The 18,448-nt window shown below is 56.5% G+C and overlaps 2 protein-coding genes across 3 annotated transcripts; both read left to right on the top strand.

The window, feature by feature from the left end:
• The first annotated feature begins 250 nt into the window (after positions 1 to 250).
• Positions 251 to 5,599, top strand: DDX41 (DEAD-box helicase 41). Of its 2 annotated transcripts, none has more exons than XM_035015308.1 (17): positions 251 to 356; positions 439 to 549; positions 804 to 963; positions 1,037 to 1,111; positions 1,240 to 1,300; positions 1,454 to 1,563; positions 1,943 to 2,015; positions 2,142 to 2,295; positions 2,371 to 2,507; positions 3,330 to 3,492; positions 3,674 to 3,805; positions 4,084 to 4,155; positions 4,291 to 4,387; positions 4,525 to 4,674; positions 4,768 to 4,839; positions 4,955 to 5,065; positions 5,251 to 5,599. In XM_035015308.1, the coding sequence occupies exons 1-17, from the start codon at positions 330 to 332 to the stop codon at positions 5,385 to 5,387; spliced, it is 1,842 nt and encodes a 613-aa protein (XP_034871199.1). In that variant the 5' UTR covers positions 251 to 329; the 3' UTR covers positions 5,388 to 5,599. The 2 variants fall into 2 exon arrangements, with proteins under 2 accessions (XP_034871199.1, XP_034871197.1); XM_035015306.1 differs by having other exon boundaries at positions 330 to 356; positions 1,427 to 1,563.
• A 1,926-nt stretch (positions 5,600 to 7,525) lies between these two features.
• Positions 7,526 to 12,663, top strand: DOK3 (docking protein 3). The gene is made up of 5 exons (XM_035015293.1): positions 7,526 to 7,646; positions 8,597 to 8,902; positions 11,262 to 11,361; positions 11,473 to 11,645; positions 11,749 to 12,663. The coding sequence occupies exons 1-5, from the start codon at positions 7,581 to 7,583 to the stop codon at positions 12,445 to 12,447; spliced, it is 1,344 nt and encodes a 447-aa protein (XP_034871184.1). The 5' UTR covers positions 7,526 to 7,580; the 3' UTR covers positions 12,448 to 12,663.
• Positions 12,664 to 18,448: the final 5,785 nt, after the last annotated feature.

Raw genomic sequence — 18,448 nt, 5'->3', positions numbered from 1 at the left:
CGGCCTCTTCCGGATCCCCGGTCTCCACTTCAGGGACCTTCTTCCACCAGACTTCGTTTGAGCCTTTAGCGCATGCTCCAAATCCTCCAGCGTCCCATAATGCATTGTCTGACGCTTTGCCCTCGCCCCTGGCAACAAATGCGCAGCCGCCCAAGGGACTTTGACGCCGCGCTGCCTGACAGGGTCTCAGAAGAAAGTTTGTCCCTCTGCGCGATCCGGCATTCAGAGGTCGTTGCTAGGCGCCCACGTTCCGCTTCTTCACATCTGATTGGGTTTCACTCAAAAGTTGAGGCGGGGTTTTACCGTAGCGCGCATGCGTGCAGCAAAGGATGGAGGACTCGGAACCCGAGCGGAAGGTAGGAGCGAGACAGGGGTCCGCGCTTGTGGCGAGCGGCAGTGAAAGCGGGGGGCCTGGGCCTGACTTCTTTGTATTTGTAGCGGGCTCGCACCGACGAGGCGACTGCCACAGGAAGCCGCTCCGAGACGGAGGATGAGGATGACGAAGACTACGTGCCTTACGTGCCTTTGCGACAGCGCCGGCAACTACTGGTGAGGGCCCCGGTTCGGAAGAGGAATGAGGGCGTGGGATCGGGGGGCGGGGTTGGGGAGAGGTGGCCGCCAGTGGAGCGAGCTGCCAGTACTCGGGACAGTGGCCGTCTGGCGAACGAGGGACGGGCAACCTGATCTGAGGTCGCAGGGTACAGATCCCTTTACCAAAAGCCAAGATCTTGACGCAGGCCCCCTGGGCCCAATGCTCCGCTCTGTTTTGGGCTTGGCTCTGAGGGGCGCTGGTGGAACCTCAGCTCCAGAAGCTACTGCAACGAAGGCGCAAAGGAGCTGCGGAGGAGGAGCAGCAGGACAGCGGCAGCGAGCCCCGGGGAGATGAGGACGATATCCCGCTGGGCCCTCAGTCCAACGTCAGCCTCCTGGATCAGCACCAGCACCTCAAAGAGAAGGCTGAAGGTGGGCTGGAAAGCAGCGGGGAGGCTCAGCTTGGTACAGTGCTTTGGTGTCTGACATCTGCTACTTTCCTCAGCCCGCAAGGAGTCTGCCAAGGAGAAGCAGCTGAAAGAAGAGGAAAAGATCCTGGAGAGTGTGGCTGAGGGCCGAGGTATGGTTGTAGCCAGGGCAGAGGGGGAGGTGGACCGAGCCTCCTCCCCAAACCCCAGGCATGTTATATCTCATGGGCCTGGCCTCTGGGAAGCAAGAGCCAGCCCTGAGCCTCGTCTGTTTCCTCAGCCTTGATGTCAGTGAAGGAAATGGCCAAGGGAATCACATATGATGATCCGATCAAAACCAGGTATGTTTTTCAGTCTGTGGGAAGGCAGTCACTTTTACTTGGGATGGTAGTAGGCTGAGACTGGCAGGTGCACCCCACAGCCAGTTGTGCCCGGGGCCTCTCTTGACCCCCACCACGCACTCACAGTTGGACACCCCCCCGTTATGTCCTGAGCATGTCTGAAGAGCGGCATGAACGCGTCCGGAAGAAGTACCACATCCTGGTGGAAGGAGATGGCATCCCACCACCCATCAAGAGCTTCAAGGAAATGAAATTTCCTGCAGGTACCTGGGAACTTTGGTAGTCAAACAACTGTGAGGTTGTGTCCCAGCCCCCGCTGAGCTCAGCATCTGCAGCGATGGGTCTAGCCAGTGGAGATGGAGGGACTTAGGTTTGAATTTCAGTTGCCCCAGCTGTACCTGTTCACTGTTTTCTGCCATTAGGGAGCTTCAGTGGGCAAGTGATCTTGGCCTTAAGTGGACCTGGGTGTAAATCCTCCCTCCAGTTATCCTAGAGATCTTAGACAAGTCTTTCTTTTTCTCTTTTTCTCTGGGCCTCATTTGTAACTTGAAGGGAGTGGGAGTAGTGCCAATTTTACAGCTTTGGGAGGCCTGATAAAGTATCTGTGAGACACAAGGATGATACTGAGATTGTTTTCCGTAGCCATCCTGAGAGGCCTAAAGAAGAAAGGCATCCACCACCCAACACCCATTCAGATCCAGGGCATCCCCACCATGTGAGTGTGGACCTGGGGGCCCTGAAGAGGGTGGTGATGGGGAGGAGCAGTCACTAGGTGTCCATCTGGAGACTCATTCCCTACATCCTGCTGAACCTGATCCTCAGGCCTCTCCTCTCCCCACAGTCTATCTGGCCGTGACATGATAGGTATCGCCTTCACGGGTTCAGGCAAGACACTGGTGTTCACATTGCCTGTCATCATGTTCTGCCTGGAACAAGAAAAAAGATTACCTTTCTCCAAGCGTGAAGGGCCCTATGGACTCATCATCTGCCCCTCGGTAAGACAGACCAGGCTGGAGACAGAGCGGAGACAGGACTGCCTTCTGGTACCAACCTCTGCCCTGTTCCTACAGCGGGAGCTCGCCCGGCAGACCCATGGCATCCTGGAGTATTACTGCCGCCTGCTGCAGGAGGACAGCTCCCCACTCCTGCGCTGCGCTCTCTGCATCGGGGGCATGTCTGTTAAAGAGCAGATGGAAACCATCCGACAGTGAGCATAAGCACCCCCACCCTGTGGGCCTCCCCAGAGCCCCTCAACAAGCTAAAGGGTCCTTTGCTTTAGCTACCCTTGCAGACCCTTCCAGAAGCTTCCTTGTCCTCAAGGAGTTCCTTGTCTCATGGGGAGATCAGTTGGGGTGGGACAGAGGGATGTGGTAAGGTACTGTGGGAGCACAACAGATGGAATGGGGGTATCTGGGAGGTCAGGGGTCAGGGCATTCTGGGTAGAAGAGACAGAGGTGGGGGACCCAGGATGTCCAGGAAGGTCAGGGTCATTCAGTGTGGTCCAGCATGGAGGCTGAGACACTAGGGCAGGGCCAGATCCATGGCCTTTCCACACGGTGTAGTCTCCAGCAGACAATGCTAATTGCCCTGGACCAGGCTCTGGAGTCACGGACAGGCCACACTCAAGCCCTTCTTTCCAAGGCATTCCCGGTCTCAGGGAAGATTCAGATACAGAAAAGATTAAGTTAGCATTCCAGGGAAGTGAGCCCATCAACGCCTACAAAGGGAGCTGCGGGAGCACATACTGAGGCCTATGTGGAGATTCAGGATCACCCTCCTTCTAGAGAGGGAAGGGTATGCAGGGTTGATTCATGGCTGGGGAGGAGCTCTGGAGCAGAGCAGTAGTCAAGAAGGTTGCAGCCCCTTCTAGAAGAGACATGTTTTACAAGTAGGGCAGGGTGGTGGACGTGATGAAGGGACAGATGAGGAGAGACAGGAAAGAGGCCAGAGGGCAGAATGAGCAGAATGCCAGCCCTTAGGTGCAGGGATGGGTGGGTAGCCCTGACCTCAGGGTCCTCTTGATCCCCAGCGGTGTGCACATGATGGTGGCCACCCCTGGGCGCCTCATGGATTTGCTGCAGAAGAAGATGGTCAGCCTAGACATCTGCCGCTACCTGGCTCTGGACGAGGCTGACCGCATGATTGACATGGGTTTCGAGGGCGACATCCGCACCATCTTCTCCTACTTCAAGGTGCCCGTCCCTGCCTGGCTAGGGCATTCCTGCCACCCTCCCCACCACACCCCATTCAACTGTGGCAGGCCCTGAGGCCTGGCACTGCCCACCCACTGCCCCTGCTTCAGGGGGCTACATCCCAGCTACTCGGCCTTCCCAGGCCTCACATGCCCTCAGTCCTAGCCCTACTCTTCCTCAGGGCCAGCGGCAGACCCTACTCTTCAGTGCCACCATGCCTAAGAAGATTCAGAACTTTGCCAAGAGTGCCCTGGTAAAGCCGGTCACGATCAACGTGGGCCGCGCTGGGGCCGCCAGCCTGGATGTCATCCAGGTGGGCAGGCACTCCTGATGAGCAGGGTCTCACTTGTGGGGGTTGGATCTGGCCGCGTTGAAGCTCTTGGAGTAGGGTTGAGGGGCCACCTTGTGAGCACTGGGGGTTTCATTCAAATCCCCAGCCCTTAGTAGGAAACATTCTTAGGGCAGCCAGTGCTTTATGGCAAGAGGCTTCTGGTTTCCTCCCAGCCAGGATTGGGGGCCCAGGCTCTGTGGCAGGGCCAGGGCTGGTGAGCCCATTTGCAGGCCCACCTGACCTGGCCCCTGTGATGGCAGGAGGTGGAATATGTCAAGGAGGAGGCCAAGATGGTATACCTGCTTGAGTGCCTACAGAAAACACCCCCACCCGTAAGTGCAGCCCACCAGGCTGGCTGAGGACCCCTGGAATGAAGGGGAGGGGGCAGTGGGGGCAGCATGCTGGAGAAGGTCGGGCACGCCCGGTTGGGGTCAGCCCCCATGACTGAAGTTGGCTTTCCTGGACAGGTGCTCATCTTTGCGGAGAAGAAGGCAGATGTGGATGCCATCCACGAGTACCTGCTGCTCAAGGGGGTCGAGGCGGTGGCCATCCATGGGGGCAAAGGTCAGGGGGTAGTGCACACATAGGCATGGATTTTGCTGCCATTGCTGCCCTCACCTAATCCCTCTCCCTGCCTAGTAGGCCCGCCACTACTCCCCAGACTCCTGTCACTCTAACAGCTCCTGCCTAACCCTCCCCAGACCAGGAGGAACGGACCAAGGCCATCGAGGCATTCCGGGAGGGCAAGAAGGATGTCCTGGTGGCCACAGATGTAGCCTCCAAGGGCCTGGACTTCCCTGCCATCCAGCATGTCATAAATTATGACATGCCTGAGGAGATCGAGAACTACGGTGGGGAGCTTGGGTGGGGGGCAAGGTGTCAGGGGTGCGGGCTGGGCCCCAGCCCCTGGGCAGTAGGCCAGAGCTTCTGTTCCCTCTCTGCAGTGCACCGTATCGGCCGTACCGGGCGCTCAGGAAACACAGGCATCGCCACCACTTTCATCAACAAGGCCTGTGGTAAGGCTGCCACCAGGGCCACCCCAGCTGTGCCCTGGGTCCTCTGCCTGTGGCTACCCAGGTCCTGGCCGCAGGGCCTAGGGTTGGGCCTCATGGTTCCCTCCTACCCCCACAGACGAGTCGGTGCTGATGGACCTGAAAGCCCTGCTGCTGGAGGCTAAGCAGAAGGTGCCCCCTGTGCTACAAGTGCTGCACTGTGGGGATGAGTCCATGCTGGACATTGGAGGTGACCGCTGGCCAGGAGACCCCGGGGCGGTGCGGGCGGGGGGCAGGGGAACATGTCGAGGGCACCACAAAACAAGTATTTGCCGCACATCAGAGGACTTGAGGGAGGGCTCTAATGGGAAGCCAGGGTCTGGGGTGTGGAGCCTGGTCCTGCAGTCCTGCTGACTTTCACCCCCATGCCCCCAGGAGAGCGTGGCTGTGCATTCTGTGGGGGCTTGGGCCATCGAATCACTGACTGCCCCAAACTCGAGGCTATGCAGACCAAGCAGGTTAGCAACATCGGCCGCAAGGACTACCTGGCCCACAGTTCCATGGACTTCTGAGCCTTCTGTCATCCCTTGTCTCCAAGAGACCTCAGTCTCCAGCCACCTCCTACACACACCAGCCCCCTGGACAAAAAGCCAGCATCTTTGGCCCAGCTGGCCTGGGCTGGGCCAGGCTGGGCCTGGCTGCCTGCTCCCTGTGTCCCCCAGAATTACTATTTTTGTTCCCCTTTACCCCAGCTGTCATTAAAGCACAAGCCTCCCTGGTCTCAGCCCAGCCCTGCCTCTGTGTTTCGCCTTCCCTGATCCCTGCTTCCTGGACAGGCCTCACCCTCTGACCTCCGTAGCCCCTCTAAGGCGGGGGAACTGGCATCTCCCACCGCTACTGCCAACACGGCCGGCTGGGTTTTGGTTGTGGAGAGAGCCACGTACCTGGGGCCCCCTGCTGGGAGCTTTGGGTAGCTCCTCTGGGCTAGCTGGATTTGTGGCTCCGGGAGAGACCGCATTGGTGGGCCCCGGGGGAAATGGCTGGGTTTTCTGGTCTCTGGTTGGCTCTTATAATCTCCAAACTTGCCCCAGCCTCCCTCTTCCTGTCAGTTGTATGAAGCTCCCGGAGCCCCTTGGGAGGCGACTTCCTGCCTCAGGCCCCCTGTCCACTTGCCTGCCCGCACAGACTCCCAGTGGGGAACCCTCTGTCCACCTCGCTGAGGGGGCAGCAGACGCCACAGGACCACCACTCAGGCAGCTAGCACTCACTGATCTCACCCTGTGCCTGGGTGTCTGTTGGGCTCAGGATCCAGGCAATTCAGGCAGACGCCTGCTGGGAGGCTCATAGGTAAGTGGGAGAGACAGGAGATGGGAATAACGGGGGTGGCAGATGGCGCAGGATCTCCACATCTGGCAAGGGATGGGCAGCAAGTCCTCGGGGCCCGGCACTTCATGTGCAAGACCACATGCTTATCCCAGCAGGACAGCAGTTGCTCAAGTCATGTTTGTCACTTGGTGTTTGGCCTTGGGCAAGTTACTTAATATTTCTGAGCCTCGATTTCCTCATCATTGAAATGGCAATGAGAATGCAAAGAACAGACTGTCCGGCTGCTGGAGCTTGGGGCTGCCCAGGCTGCAAGGGACACAAAGCCGGGTGGAGAGGCCCATGGAAAAGACTTCTGTCCACACCCCATATGCGACCCTAAAGAGTATTGCTCAGCCTGGTTACACATGCCTGCCTAAAGGTGGCATTGAATGAGTGACAGGAGGCTGTTCCCAGAATTCAGACACACACTCAGAGCCCCATTAGTAGCCTCCAGCAAGGTGAGGGCTCCCCCCCCAAAAAAAATGCCTAGCAAGAAGAAAAGTTTAAAAAAAGCATGTGATCTCTCCAGGGACCCAATGGGGGCATGCCACTCACGCTCACATGACTGGGCCATGCCGTGAGGACGGGCTCACTGGTGGGGCCTTTGTGCTCGGCGTGGGGTGCTCAAGGGGGACCTCCCCAGGGGATTGGGCAGCCCAGCTATCAAGTGGCACAGTGGTAAGGGGTTCCTGGGAGGCACTGGGCCAAGGGGAGGTGGAGGCCAGGACAGGGCACCTTGAGTGTAGGGCTGAGGAGCCCAGGCTACACCCCAGGGCAGGGGGTAGTCAGAGGGGTTGGTTTGGGGTTGGTGGAAAGGACCACAATGAGCCCTGTCAGGCAGTGGTTCAAAGGGGAGATGAGAGGCTGGTAATGGACAGGGACTGTGAAGACAGGGGAGCAGGTGAATATTGGAAATATTTCCAGGATAAAGGCCAGCAGAGCGGCACTGAGAGGGTACCAACCAGGGCTCAAGAGTGGGGAAAGCAAGGAGCAGGCCAGTCTGGCTAGAGGAGGTCCTGGGACAGGGACCGGGCCGCGGGAACGTCAGGTGCCAGGGTGTGCGACTGTCCTGCTCAGAGGAGAGGTCGGAGCTTATGACTCACAGCCAGCTGACCCAGGTGCAGGCAGAGGTCAGCCGCCCTCCGGGGGTCTGAGGCCCCGGCCAGGCACACGTGGGCGCCTTGGGCCAGCTGGACCCTGAGGAAGAAATATGTGATGTCCCCACCCCTATCCTAGCTCCTTTACTGAAGACGGGCGCCCCTCCCCCCAGCCCTGCAGCTGCCTCTCTGGACAGAGGGAGGGGGAAGTGGCCAGAAGGGGAAGTGTGAGGAGTTCCCCTCCGGCCTGTCACCAGTCTCATCAGGCCCTCGGAGTGGCAGTCCCGGGGCCTGGCAGCGGCCATGGAGCCTCGGGAGACTCCCATCAAGGACGGCATCCTCTATCAGCAGCACATCAAGTTCGGCAAGGTGGGGACCCTGGCTGCCAGGCAGCTTGTTCAGGACAGTAGGCGGCAGCCTCAGCCCACCGGGACCTGGGAGAATGGGGAAGGAGTCAGGGTGGGGAACCCAACCAAGGTGTTGGGGAGTAGAGCAGAGCCCCATTCTCAGCTTGAGTGGGCCTTTTGGAGAGCCTGTCCTGTTTGCGGATGGGGAAGCCAAGCGCGGGGAGGATCTAAGAATCCAAACCTTGGGGCAGGGCAGAGCTGAGAGGCTGGCTAACCCAACAGCCTTCCGCCCTGTGTAGTAGAGGCACCCAGGCTCCTGTGGACAAGGCTGGGGCTGAGTCGGAGGAGCACCAGCCTGCAGACGAGGGCTCAGCTCCTCCTAGCCCTGTTACAGGACACAGTTGGGGGCTTTGCCTTTCTCCCCAGGCAGCAGGCCCTTCACCCTCACAGCTCAGCTGCAGCTGCTGCCCAGGCAGATAAACAGTCTGTTTCCTTTGCTTTACACTATTTGCATGTTTCCTTCCTTGCCATTATGAGACCGAGGCCTCCCTCCTGCTCAGCCCTTGTCCCATGGCCCGAGTGACCTTTTCTTTGGGGAGAGGGCGTAGGGGGCACCAATACAATCGTAGCGTCAGGTGGTCTGCTTCAACCATGTCAGGGACATGATCCAATAGAAGCCCCAACCTTGCGTTCTCAGGGCTTTTGAGATATGAGGACACTAGTGCTCATAGGGGTCACAGTTAGGCAATTGGTGGGATGGACTTGAACCCACAGCTGACCGCCTGCCAGCACAGACTCTTCCCCCCTGCTGGGCTGGCCCTGGCAGGGCCCCCTTCTCTGGGACCTGCGGATCTGGGGGAAGCAGAGGCCAGCCAGGGTGGCCAGGAGCACTTGCTGAGCAGTGTGTGCTGAGCTGAGCTACAGGGAGAACTGCCACCCAAGGGTCTTTTCCCCTATCCTCATCTCCCACAGAAGTCCTGGCGGAAGGTATGGGGTCTGCTGTATGCAGGAAGCCCATCAGGTGTGGCACGGCTGGAGAGCTGGGAGGTCCGGGATGGTGGCCTGGGGCCAGCATGTGACAGGTCTGCAGGCCCCAGCCGGCGTGGGGAACGGCGGATCATCCGCCTGGCTGACTGCGTGTCTGTGCTGCCGGCTGACGGTGAGAGCTGCCCCAAGGACACTGGTGCCTTCCTGCTCACCACCACAGAGCGAAGCCACCTGCTGGCCGCGCAGCATCGCCAGGAATGGATGGGCCCCATCTGCCAGCTGGCCTTCCAGGTGAGCATAAGGGGCAAGAGGTGGGCCACCTGACCCCCAACCTTGTTCATCTCCATGCTCACTCCCATCCTGTCACTCAGCAAGTACCTGCCAAGCACCTGTGAGCCTTCGGGGGAATAGCCTCGAAGTCCACAGAACGAATCTCAGATGGCCATTCATGCTGTGGGGAAAATGAAAGGCTGGTGGGACCAGGCATGAATGGTGGGATGTTAGATGGGAAGGCCTCTCAGGAAGGGACAGTGAGCCAAGTCCTCAAGGACAAATAAGAGCCCACCAGGCAAAGATCTGAGGCAAGAGTGACCCAGACACTGAGGTCTGAGGAGTGTCCTGAACAGAGGGGGCAGCATGGGCAAAGGCCCTGTGGCAGGGGAAAGTTTGGTGTGTTAAAGGGACAGAAAGGCCATTGTGGCTGGAGACTAAGGAGTGGGAGGGAGCCCAGGAGGAAGCAAAAGTGGAGAGTTTGGTGGGAGCCAGCTGAAACTACTCTGGGCCACATGCAGAGTTCGGGGCTTTATTCTGAGTGAGAGGAGATGCCTTTGAGAGGGGGGTTCTTTGGGGAGCCAGGTACTGAGAGCTTTAAAGCTTCACAGGGTCTATGATGGACCAAAAGGAAATGAGCCTAGCAGTTCCTCAAAAACTTAAACATAGAGTTGCCATATGACCCAGCAATTGCACTAGTAGGTGTATACCCAAGAGAATTGAAACAGGTGTTCAAACAGAACTTGTATGAGAATGCTCAGGGCTGCAATATTCACAATAGCTCAAAGGTGCAGACAACCCCAATGTCTGTTAACTGATGGTTACACCCAATGTAGTCTGTACATACAACAGAGTATTACCTGACTATTAAAAAAAAAAAAAAATGAGGTAGTGATGCATGCTAACACAATAAATGAACCTGGAGAACATCATGCTAAGTAAAAAGAGCCAGACACAAAAGACCACACATTAGTATCAGTCTATTTATGTGAAACACCCAGAATAGGCAAATCTATAGGGACAGAAAGCAGCTTAGCGGTTGCCAGGGGCTGAGGAAGAGGGAGTGGGTAGTAACTGCTAATGGGTTTCCATGTGGAATGATGAAAAATTCTGGAACTAGGGGCGCCTGGGTGGCTCAGTCGTTAAGCGTCTGCCTTCAGCTCAGGTCATGATCCCAGGTTCCTGGGATCGAGCCCCGCATCGGGCTCCCTGCTTGGCGGGAAGCCTGCTTCTCCCTCTCCCACTCCTCCTGCTTGTGTTCCCTCTCTCACTGTGTCTTTCTCTGTCAAATAAATAAAATCTTTAAAAAAGAAAAAGAAAAAAAGAAAAATTCTGGAACTAGATAAAGGTGACCATTACACAACCTTATGACTATACTAAAACCACTGAATTATACACTTTAAAATGGTGAAATGGTAAATTTTATGTTGTGTATTCTACCACAATATTTTATTTTTTAAAAGATTTTATTTATTTGACAGAGAGAGAGGGAGAGAGCATGAGCAGAGAGGGGCAGAGGGAAAGGGAGAAGCAGGCTCCCTGTTGAGCAGGGAGCCCAATGTGGGACTCTATCCCAGGACCCTGGGATCATGACCTGAGCTGATGGCAGACGTTTAACTGACTGAGCCATGCAGGCATCCCCACCACAATATTTTAAGTTTAAAAAAAAGGGGGGGGGGGGCGCCTGGGTGGCTCAGTTGGTTAAGCAACTGCCTTCGGCTCAGGTCATGATCCTGGAGTCCCGGGATCGAGTCCCACATCGGGTTCCCTGCTCAGCGAGGAGCCTGCTTCTCCCTCTGGCCCTCCCCCCGCTCATGTACTCTCTCTCATTCTCGCTCTCTCAAATAAATAAATAAATCTTTAAAAAGAAAAAAAAAAGGAAATGAACAGGAACAAGGAGACCAGTGAGGAAGCTGTCGCATGTGACCCCGGCCATGCCACCGTGGGCCAAGGTGGTTGTGCTGGAGGTGCTGACAGAGCTCAGAGGATGTGAGGGGAGATGGTGAAAGAGGCCTGGAGAAGGATGGAGGAGCCAATTCACTTGCGTGTCCCACCCCTAAAGCTCCTGCCCCTTTATCACTCCAAGCTGTTAGGGACACACACAGGAGGCCCAGTCCCTGGCCAAGTGCAAGTGCAATGGGGACCTCCTCCTGTGTGCCGCTACTTTACAACTCTCGGCAGCCTTAAGGGGGCACGTGGGGGCTGCAGGTGGGGAAACAGAGGGGTCCCCAGGGTCGTGCAGTGTGTCGGGGGCACAGTCCAGGGACTGGCACCCCAGTCCCTGGATGTTCCTGCTTGGCCTGGTTACTGGCCCAGGGAGAGGATGTAGAAAGAGGAGTGGGGGGAAGGCTCTAACTTCTGACTGCTTTTCATTCTCCAGGGCATAGGGGAGTATTCCTCAGGACCAGGGGAGGTGGAAGCTTCCAAGAGGGGCCTGGTCCCCATGGAGGAGAATTCCATCTACTCCTCCTGGCAAGAAGGTGAGTCAGGGAGGGGCAGGGGCAGCCTCAGCCGTCCTCCACCCAGGGCTGGGACCTTTGGGGGACCCAGGCGGGCTATCCCTGATGCCCTCGCCACCCTCCTGCCTGCAGTGGGCGAGTTTCCAGTGGTGGTGCAGAGAACCGAGGCTGCCACCCACTGCCAGCTGAAGGGGCCCTACCTCCTAGTGCTAAGCCAAGACACCATCCAGCTGCGGGAATCCTCCAGCCCCCAGGCCCTCTACACCTGGCCCTACCGCTTCCTGCGCAAGTTCGGCTCTGACAAGGTGAGGTGCAAGGAGTGCCCTGCTGGGAAGGGTGGTAGGTGGACAGGAGCCCAGGTCCCTCCGCCGTGAACCCACCCATACCACCCCCTAACCCCGTGTCCAGGACGTGTTCTCCTTTGAAGCCGGACGCCGCTGTGACTCGGGCGAGGGTCTCTTCGCCTTCAGCAGCCCCCGAGCCCTCGACCTGTGCAGGGCCGTGGCCGCTGCCATTGCCCGCCAGCAGGAACAGCTGCCAGAGCAGGCTAGGCCCCGACCCTGTCCCCTGCCTCGGGCCACCTCCCTGCCCTCACTGGACCCGCCAGGAGAGCTGCGGGAGGTGCCCCCAGGGCTGGAGCCGCCCAGCTCCCGGAGGGCACGCCTGGCTGAGCCCGGCCCCCAGAGCCTGCCCCCACTGCTGAGCCCGGTGCCCCAAGATGAGCCAGTGTCTGGGCTCTACGCATCCGTGTGCAAGCGGGCCAGTGGGCCCCCAGGCAATGCCGAGCACCTCTATGAGAACCTATGCCTGCTGGAGGCAGGCCCCGTGCTGCCCAGGGATAGGGACCCCGAGCAGGAGGATCCCAGCTGCCGCAGCCCCCTGGCCAGCCCCATCTACCACAACAGCGAGGACCTGGGCGGTCCGGGCCCTGCCCACGACAGCAGCCTCGAGGCCCAGTACCGGCGGCTGCTGGAACTAGAGCTGGGCGACAGTGATGAAGCTGGGAGCTCTGGCCGCCCCAGTGCTCACACGGGCTTCAAGGCCAAGCTGGTGACTCTGCTGAGCCGTGAGCGGAAGAAGGGCCCAGTCCCCTGTGACCGGCCCTGAAAGCCCTGCGTGGCTCTGTGGCAGGAGGAAAGACAGGTGCTCTGCTGTTCCTGGGCCAGGGCCAACAATGGACATTGGGCCACAGCCCTGCATCCACTCTGGCCTGCAGGGGTAAGGCAGGCAGGCTGGGGAGGACCCCTCCTGTGCCCCACCGGTCCCCCCTCCCCCGCCGTGTACAGTGAACAGGTTTGCTGGTAATAAAACCTCCCAGCTCTGCTCCTGGTCCCACCTTGTAGCGCATAGTGTACAGTTCCTCCCTTCAGCCCTTGGCAGTGGTGCTCACCGAGCCGCACAGACACACAGACCCTCACTCACGTGCCCTGAAGCAAACACCAGCGCCCTGTGCTGGGTGCCGGGGACCCACCTAGCCTGCACTTGACCTCTGCGACCCGTGGGCTCCAGTCCACTTGAGCAGATGGGTGGGATGCAGATAATTAGGGCCCATGTAGTCAGTCCTGTGCAACAAAAATGACAGGGACAGTAAGGCAGGAGGAGAAATTGGGCTTGCCCATGCGTGAGGTGCCCTCTGAGTTAAGCGTGAAGGACAGGCAGAGCCTTACCAGGTGGACAGCAAGCCCCCGGTCTTTCCAGGCTGAGGGTGCGTCTGCACTGGCCCAGAGATAAAGGGAAAAGCATGGGGCTGACAGGGAGTTGGTGGCCAAGCATGAGAGGCCTGACCATCCTGCAGTGAGCTTGGTCTCATCCTCAGCAGAGAGACACAGTCAGATTATAGAAGGAGCAGTGCGGAAAACAAATTTGAGGGAGCCCAACTGGAGACCAAGTAGCCTGAGCTGGGGAGGAGGTAATAGGTGGGGGGCGGGGGGGGAGGGCAGGTGGAAGGGACTTCAAAGGTTTGCACAACCAAAACACCTGCTCCCCAATAAGACTCCAAAATGTGCAGACACTTCTGGGAACCTTGGGCCTCAGTCTCCTCAACTGTCGAGGACAAAGGTCAAATTACCTACCAGGCATGCATTCATGCCTTAGAGTTTTACTGCCTGCCTACTCTGTGCCAGGCACTGGGGACACCGCCATGTTCAAGACAGTGAGGTCCTTTTGTTTTTGTTTTCCGTTTTTTTTTTTTTTTTTTTTTTTTGGAGAGAGTGTGGGGCGGGCGGGTGAGGGAGAGAGAGAATCCTAAGCAGGCTCCATGCTCAGCACGGAGCCCCAACATGGGGCTTGATCTCACAACCCTGAGATCATGACCTGAGCCGTCATCAAGAGTCAGAGGCTTAACCGACCGAGCCACCCAGGCGCCCCATAATTCAGTGAGGTTCCATTCTCAAGGATCTCATGTTCCAGAGGGAGATAAACAAGTGTCTTGAAGACTTTGGTGCCCTCACGCTACTCCTGTCACCATGCCTGAGGCCTCCCTGCACAAAAGCATCATGCCCCCAAGAATCTTGCCCCCAGCCCCTTGACCTCAACTCTGCCTCCCCCGCCCATGCCATTGGCACATCCTGCGCCTCTTCATGACAGTGATGCTCCCTCTTCGCAATCTTATTTCCAAGCATCCACCTCTGGCCACCTCCTTTTCTCCTTCCAGCCCACTTCCTCTGGCATGGCCCATAAAGCTCCTCTCCAACCACACTGGCCTACAGGACCCTTTCCTCACCATCTGTGCAGTCGGTCCCCACAACGCCATCCTTGTCCGACTTCGATTCTTTGCTCCGCCAATGGAGCAACCCCCTTGTGGTCCTCTCTTCTTCCATCTTATTTGTCTGGCAAAATGCCCAGCCTCGGGTGAACCCAACTCCCCTCCATGCCTGTCCCCCGACAGCTGCCCATGGCCAGAGAAATTCACACAACCAGGCTGACCACATTCTCTCACGATGTGATCTCAAAGCTCAGATAGACAGGCTCTCCGGAGAGCTCCTCCATCCCAAGACCTTCTCACCTTCTCCTCTCCATCCCCACTCCTTCTCATCTCAAAGATATCCTGGACAGATGGCAGCTGACAGCAGCGAAGCCCCTCAACCTCCCAGCACTTCACTGGCAAGCGCACCAGCAGCCACACCATTTCCGTCCTGCCCGGCGATGACGGAAGTGTCTGCTCCCCAACCCGCGTGCTCTGACCCCAGCCCCCGTCCCCTCCCAGCTTGGCAAACTGAGCCATCCTCTCTCCTCACCCAGGAATTCCACCATCGCCATCATCCTTTCCAGCCACATGCAAACACGCTCCATAATTTCACATCTTTAAAGGAAACCTTTGACCTCACATTCGGCTTCAGCCACCTCCCCGTTCCCTTTTCCCCTTCACAGTGAAACTCCTCAAAAGTGTTGTTGATTACTTTCATTTCCACCTTCTCCTATTCTCCCTTTAGCCAACTCAAGTCTCCCCGTGGGCCCCACTGATCCATTACATCACTCTTATTAGGGTCACCAACCTCTTGTTCCCCCAAACAAAAGCAACCTGGTCTCCCCAGCTTCTCAGCAGGATCTGACATCTCTCCTTAAAACACCATTTTCACTTGGTTCTCCTCCCTTGTCACAAATCTCTCCTTCCCAGCCTCGGCCGGCACCTCGTCTGCCAGAGTTCTGCCTGGGGCTCCAGCCTCAGACACAGTGTAGCTCAACCCTGGCTGCACATGGAATCACCTGGAGCCTTTTTAAAAATGCTTACGCCTTGTCCTACACCCAGGGGCTGAGATTTCATCAGTCTAGTGGGCACCAATGTCCAGTTTTTCAATTTCCCGGATGATTTCTGTGGGAGTCCAAGGTGGAGAACCACTGCCATAAGTGAGCCAATTCTGTCTCCAGATCTCATAGACCATCTAAATGCTCACGACTCCCAAACGTACATCTCAGCACAGACCTGTCCCCCTGAACTCCAGATTTAAGAATCCAACTGCACACCACACTCCTGGATGTCTGAAAGACATCTCCAGATGCAATGTGTGAAAGGAGGTTGTGGGCAGGGGGGTTCTGTGCAGTGCTGGCCACAGAGAGAAAAGACTGGACGGATGTTAGAGGCAAGGGGAGGTAGGTTTCGGCCCCGCTTATGGGAGGGGGTGATGTCTTCCCTATGACAGGGAAAGTCTTCCCATGATCAATCAGGCTGCCGGCCATAAAGCAAGCTGAGGCCAAGAGCCTCCCCAGTCCGATTGGCTGCAGCAAGGACCCCTCCACCCCACAGTGGCAAACCAGCCCTTGACAGCTCAGCAAATCCCAGGACACTGAAGGTTACCTAGAGAATTAGGGTCATGGCCAGAACTGGAACCTAGAACTCTGGGTCTCTGTTCTGGCATGCTTTTTTATTACAAATCTAAGCCTCTTTGCTTTATGTCAGTTTTTGTGAGATTCCAACCAGTCTATAAAAGAGAGTCTTTGCAAATCTCCAGGATTCTCAGGCCTCGCCCTGGAGCTGCACATGTCCTGGACACTAGGGGGCACTGTGTCCTAGCCTGGGGCCTGTCCCTCCCCTTGGGCTGCCTTTGCAGGGAACATTAGTGGCTTCATCCAGGCCTGAACCTTGCATAAGCCAAGGAATGGGACCCTGGTGTCCTCTGCTGGAGGACTGCCAGGACCCCCAGGCCACCACTTATTCTCTTACTCATTTGCTGTTTCACCTTCTCAATCCTTCCTTCATCTCTTCATTCACATCCCCTGTGTACAGACACTGGGGAAATGGTGCATGAGACAGACAAATCCCTGCTCTAATGGGATTGACATTCTAATGAGGACAAAGAGCAATGAAGAAACAAGCACCTAATATAATGTCAGATGGTGGTAAGTGCTATGGGGAAAAATAAAGCAGCGTAAGGGACCAAGTGCCCAATGCAAGTGACATGTCAAGGAGCTATTGTTTTAGATACAGTGATCAGGGAAGGCCCCTTGGAGGAGGCAACAGCAGAGCAGAGATCTGAACAAAGTGAGAGAGCCTGTTGTTTAGGTAGCAGGGGAAATTGTTCCAAGCAGAAGGAGCTACAAGTGCAAAGTCCCTGAGGCAGGAATATGCTTGATGCGTTGCAGGAACAGTGAGGAGGCTGGAGTGGCTGGGGTAGAGTGAGCAAGGAAGGGAGCAGTGGGAGGTAGACTCAGCTTATTAATGTCATGTACATCTTAAGGACCTTAGTTTTATTTCAAGCGTAACATGAGCCCACTGGAATGCCAAAAGCTGAGGGTGATGTGGTGTGATTTCTGCTTAAAAAATATCACAGCTGCTGCATGGAGACTCTAGATTAGGTAAGGGTGGAAGCAGGAAGATCTGTTAGGACACTGTTAAGGTGTCCAGACACAAGACGAATGGCTGGCTGGTGACCAGATATGGAACATATTCTGAAGGTGGAATTTGCAGAATTTAAGGTATAACAGAGAAAGGAAGGATAACGTCATAGTTTTTACTGAGTCAGGTGGATGAATGGTGATGCCATTTACTAAGGTGAGGAAGAAGTTAGGGAGGTGGAAAATCACAAGTTTAAATTGGGATGTGATGAGCTGAGATATCTAGTAGACCTCCAAACAGAGCCTGGGTAGGATGTTGGATATTAGAGTCTGGAATTTGGGGTGGGGGGAAGGTCAGGACTGGACATATAACCTGGGAGTCCTTGGCATATAGGTGTTATTGATAGTCACAGGACAAGATGGGGTCCCGGCAAATGAATGTAGTCGGGAACATTTCATGGCCATGTTGGGAGGCAGATGAGGAGCTGCCAAAGGAGGTAGAGAAGGAATAGCCAGTGGCAGGAGGAGGTAGGAAGCAAGGGGCAAGGGAGAAGGCACCTGGACCAGTGCTACTCCCAGGCAGGGCAAAAGGAAAGCTGACAAATCACCATTGACTTGATAACTTGGAGGTCACTGTAGACCCTGAGAAGAGGGAAATAATTCAGAGGACTGGTGGAAACAACGGCCTGACTAGAGTGAGTTCAAGAAAGAGCAGGAGGAAAGCAAGTGCAGACAGGACTACAGACAACTCATTTGAGAAATTTTACTCTCAAAAGGAGTAGAATAGGGGATGCCTGGGTGGCTCAGTCGGTTGAGCATCTGCCTTTGGCTCGGGTCATGATCCTGGGGTCCTGGGATCAAGTCCTGCATCCGGGGAGTCTGCTCAGCAGGGAGTCTGCTTCTTCCTCTCCCCCTTCCCCCTGCTCATGCTCTCTCTTTCAAATAAATAAGCAAAATCTATTTTAAAAAGAGTAGAAGAGCAATAGTTGAAGGGGAGGTGGGGTCAAGAGAGGATTTCTTTAAAGGTAACTCTTACAGCAGTCTGTGTAGTCAGGGAAATAATGCACAACAAGAGGGAAATGTGATGAGGGCAGGGGGTGGGGGTGGAGAACAGCCTCAGCCATGCCCTAGAAGGAGCTGAGGGGTAGATGCCTATTCCCTCAGCCGAACACTGCTGCTTCTGCTCAATTTCCCCTGCCATCTGTGCTAGCTGCCCGGGATGACCACTAGGGACAAAGTGGGGATTCTGACACCCCTGCTAGAGTCACCCTGTTACATCCCCACTGCCTGCGCTGCCCTCTCTGGAGTGGGGTACCAGGCAACAGGCCATTTTAACAGTGTGGAGTCGTTACAGGGCAGAGGGCTGTTGACCGCCTGGGGTCAGGCTCAGAGCCAGGCCAGGGGCCGCCTGCAACTCTGTCTGCCCCTGCCATTATTTTCTGCCTTTTGTAGAGGGTTCTACAAACCTAGCTTCAAGATCCCCTGTCCCTACCTCAACTGACCCCACCTTGAGGTGTTCCACACCCGCAAGTCCCTCCGATTTAGAAAGTCTGGAGACGCCGATGGCTTGCACCTTACGCCAAACAATGCCTATCCTTACGATGGACCTGCAAGGCGAGTATTATTGTCCCATTTTTCCGAGGAGGAAACTGAGATTCAGGATGTCCAGGTCTGTTTGGTTTCGAAGGCAGCTTTCTTTCGGCTGGGCCAGAGGGAGGCGCAAGGGGCTGGGCGAGCTGCTAGCTGGCTCCTAGACCAGGCGACGGGCAGCCCAGACCCTGCCCAGACCCCGCCCAGGCTCCGCCCCACCAAGGGGTCCCGGGCAGGCCAGGCCTTC

This window comes from Mirounga leonina, unplaced genomic scaffold, assembly GCF_011800145.1.
Source record: "Mirounga leonina isolate KUSES-001 unplaced genomic scaffold, KU_Mleo_1.0 Mir_104, whole genome shotgun sequence".
Taxonomy (NCBI): domain Eukaryota; kingdom Metazoa; phylum Chordata; class Mammalia; order Carnivora; family Phocidae; genus Mirounga; species Mirounga leonina.
This window is presented reverse-complemented; position numbering and strand designations above follow the sequence as displayed.

Coding starts and splice junctions, on each gene's coding strand:
- DDX41 (XM_035015306.1), top strand. CDS start 330: ATGGAGGACTCGGAACCCGAGCGGAAG. Junction 964..1,036: donor CCTCAAAGAGAAGGCTGAAG/GTGGGCTGGAAA, acceptor TACTTTCCTCAG/CCCGCAAGGAGTCTGCCAAG. Junction 3,493..3,673: donor CCATCTTCTCCTACTTCAAG/GTGCCCGTCCCT, acceptor ACTCTTCCTCAG/GGCCAGCGGCAGACCCTACT.
- DOK3 (XM_035015293.1), top strand. CDS start 7,581: ATGGAGCCTCGGGAGACTCCCATCAAGGACGGCATCCTCTATCAGCAG. Junction 7,647..8,596: donor AGCACATCAAGTTCGGCAAG/GTGGGGACCCTG, acceptor CATCTCCCACAG/AAGTCCTGGCGGAAGGTATG. Junction 8,903..11,261: donor TCTGCCAGCTGGCCTTCCAG/GTGAGCATAAGG, acceptor TTCATTCTCCAG/GGCATAGGGGAGTATTCCTC.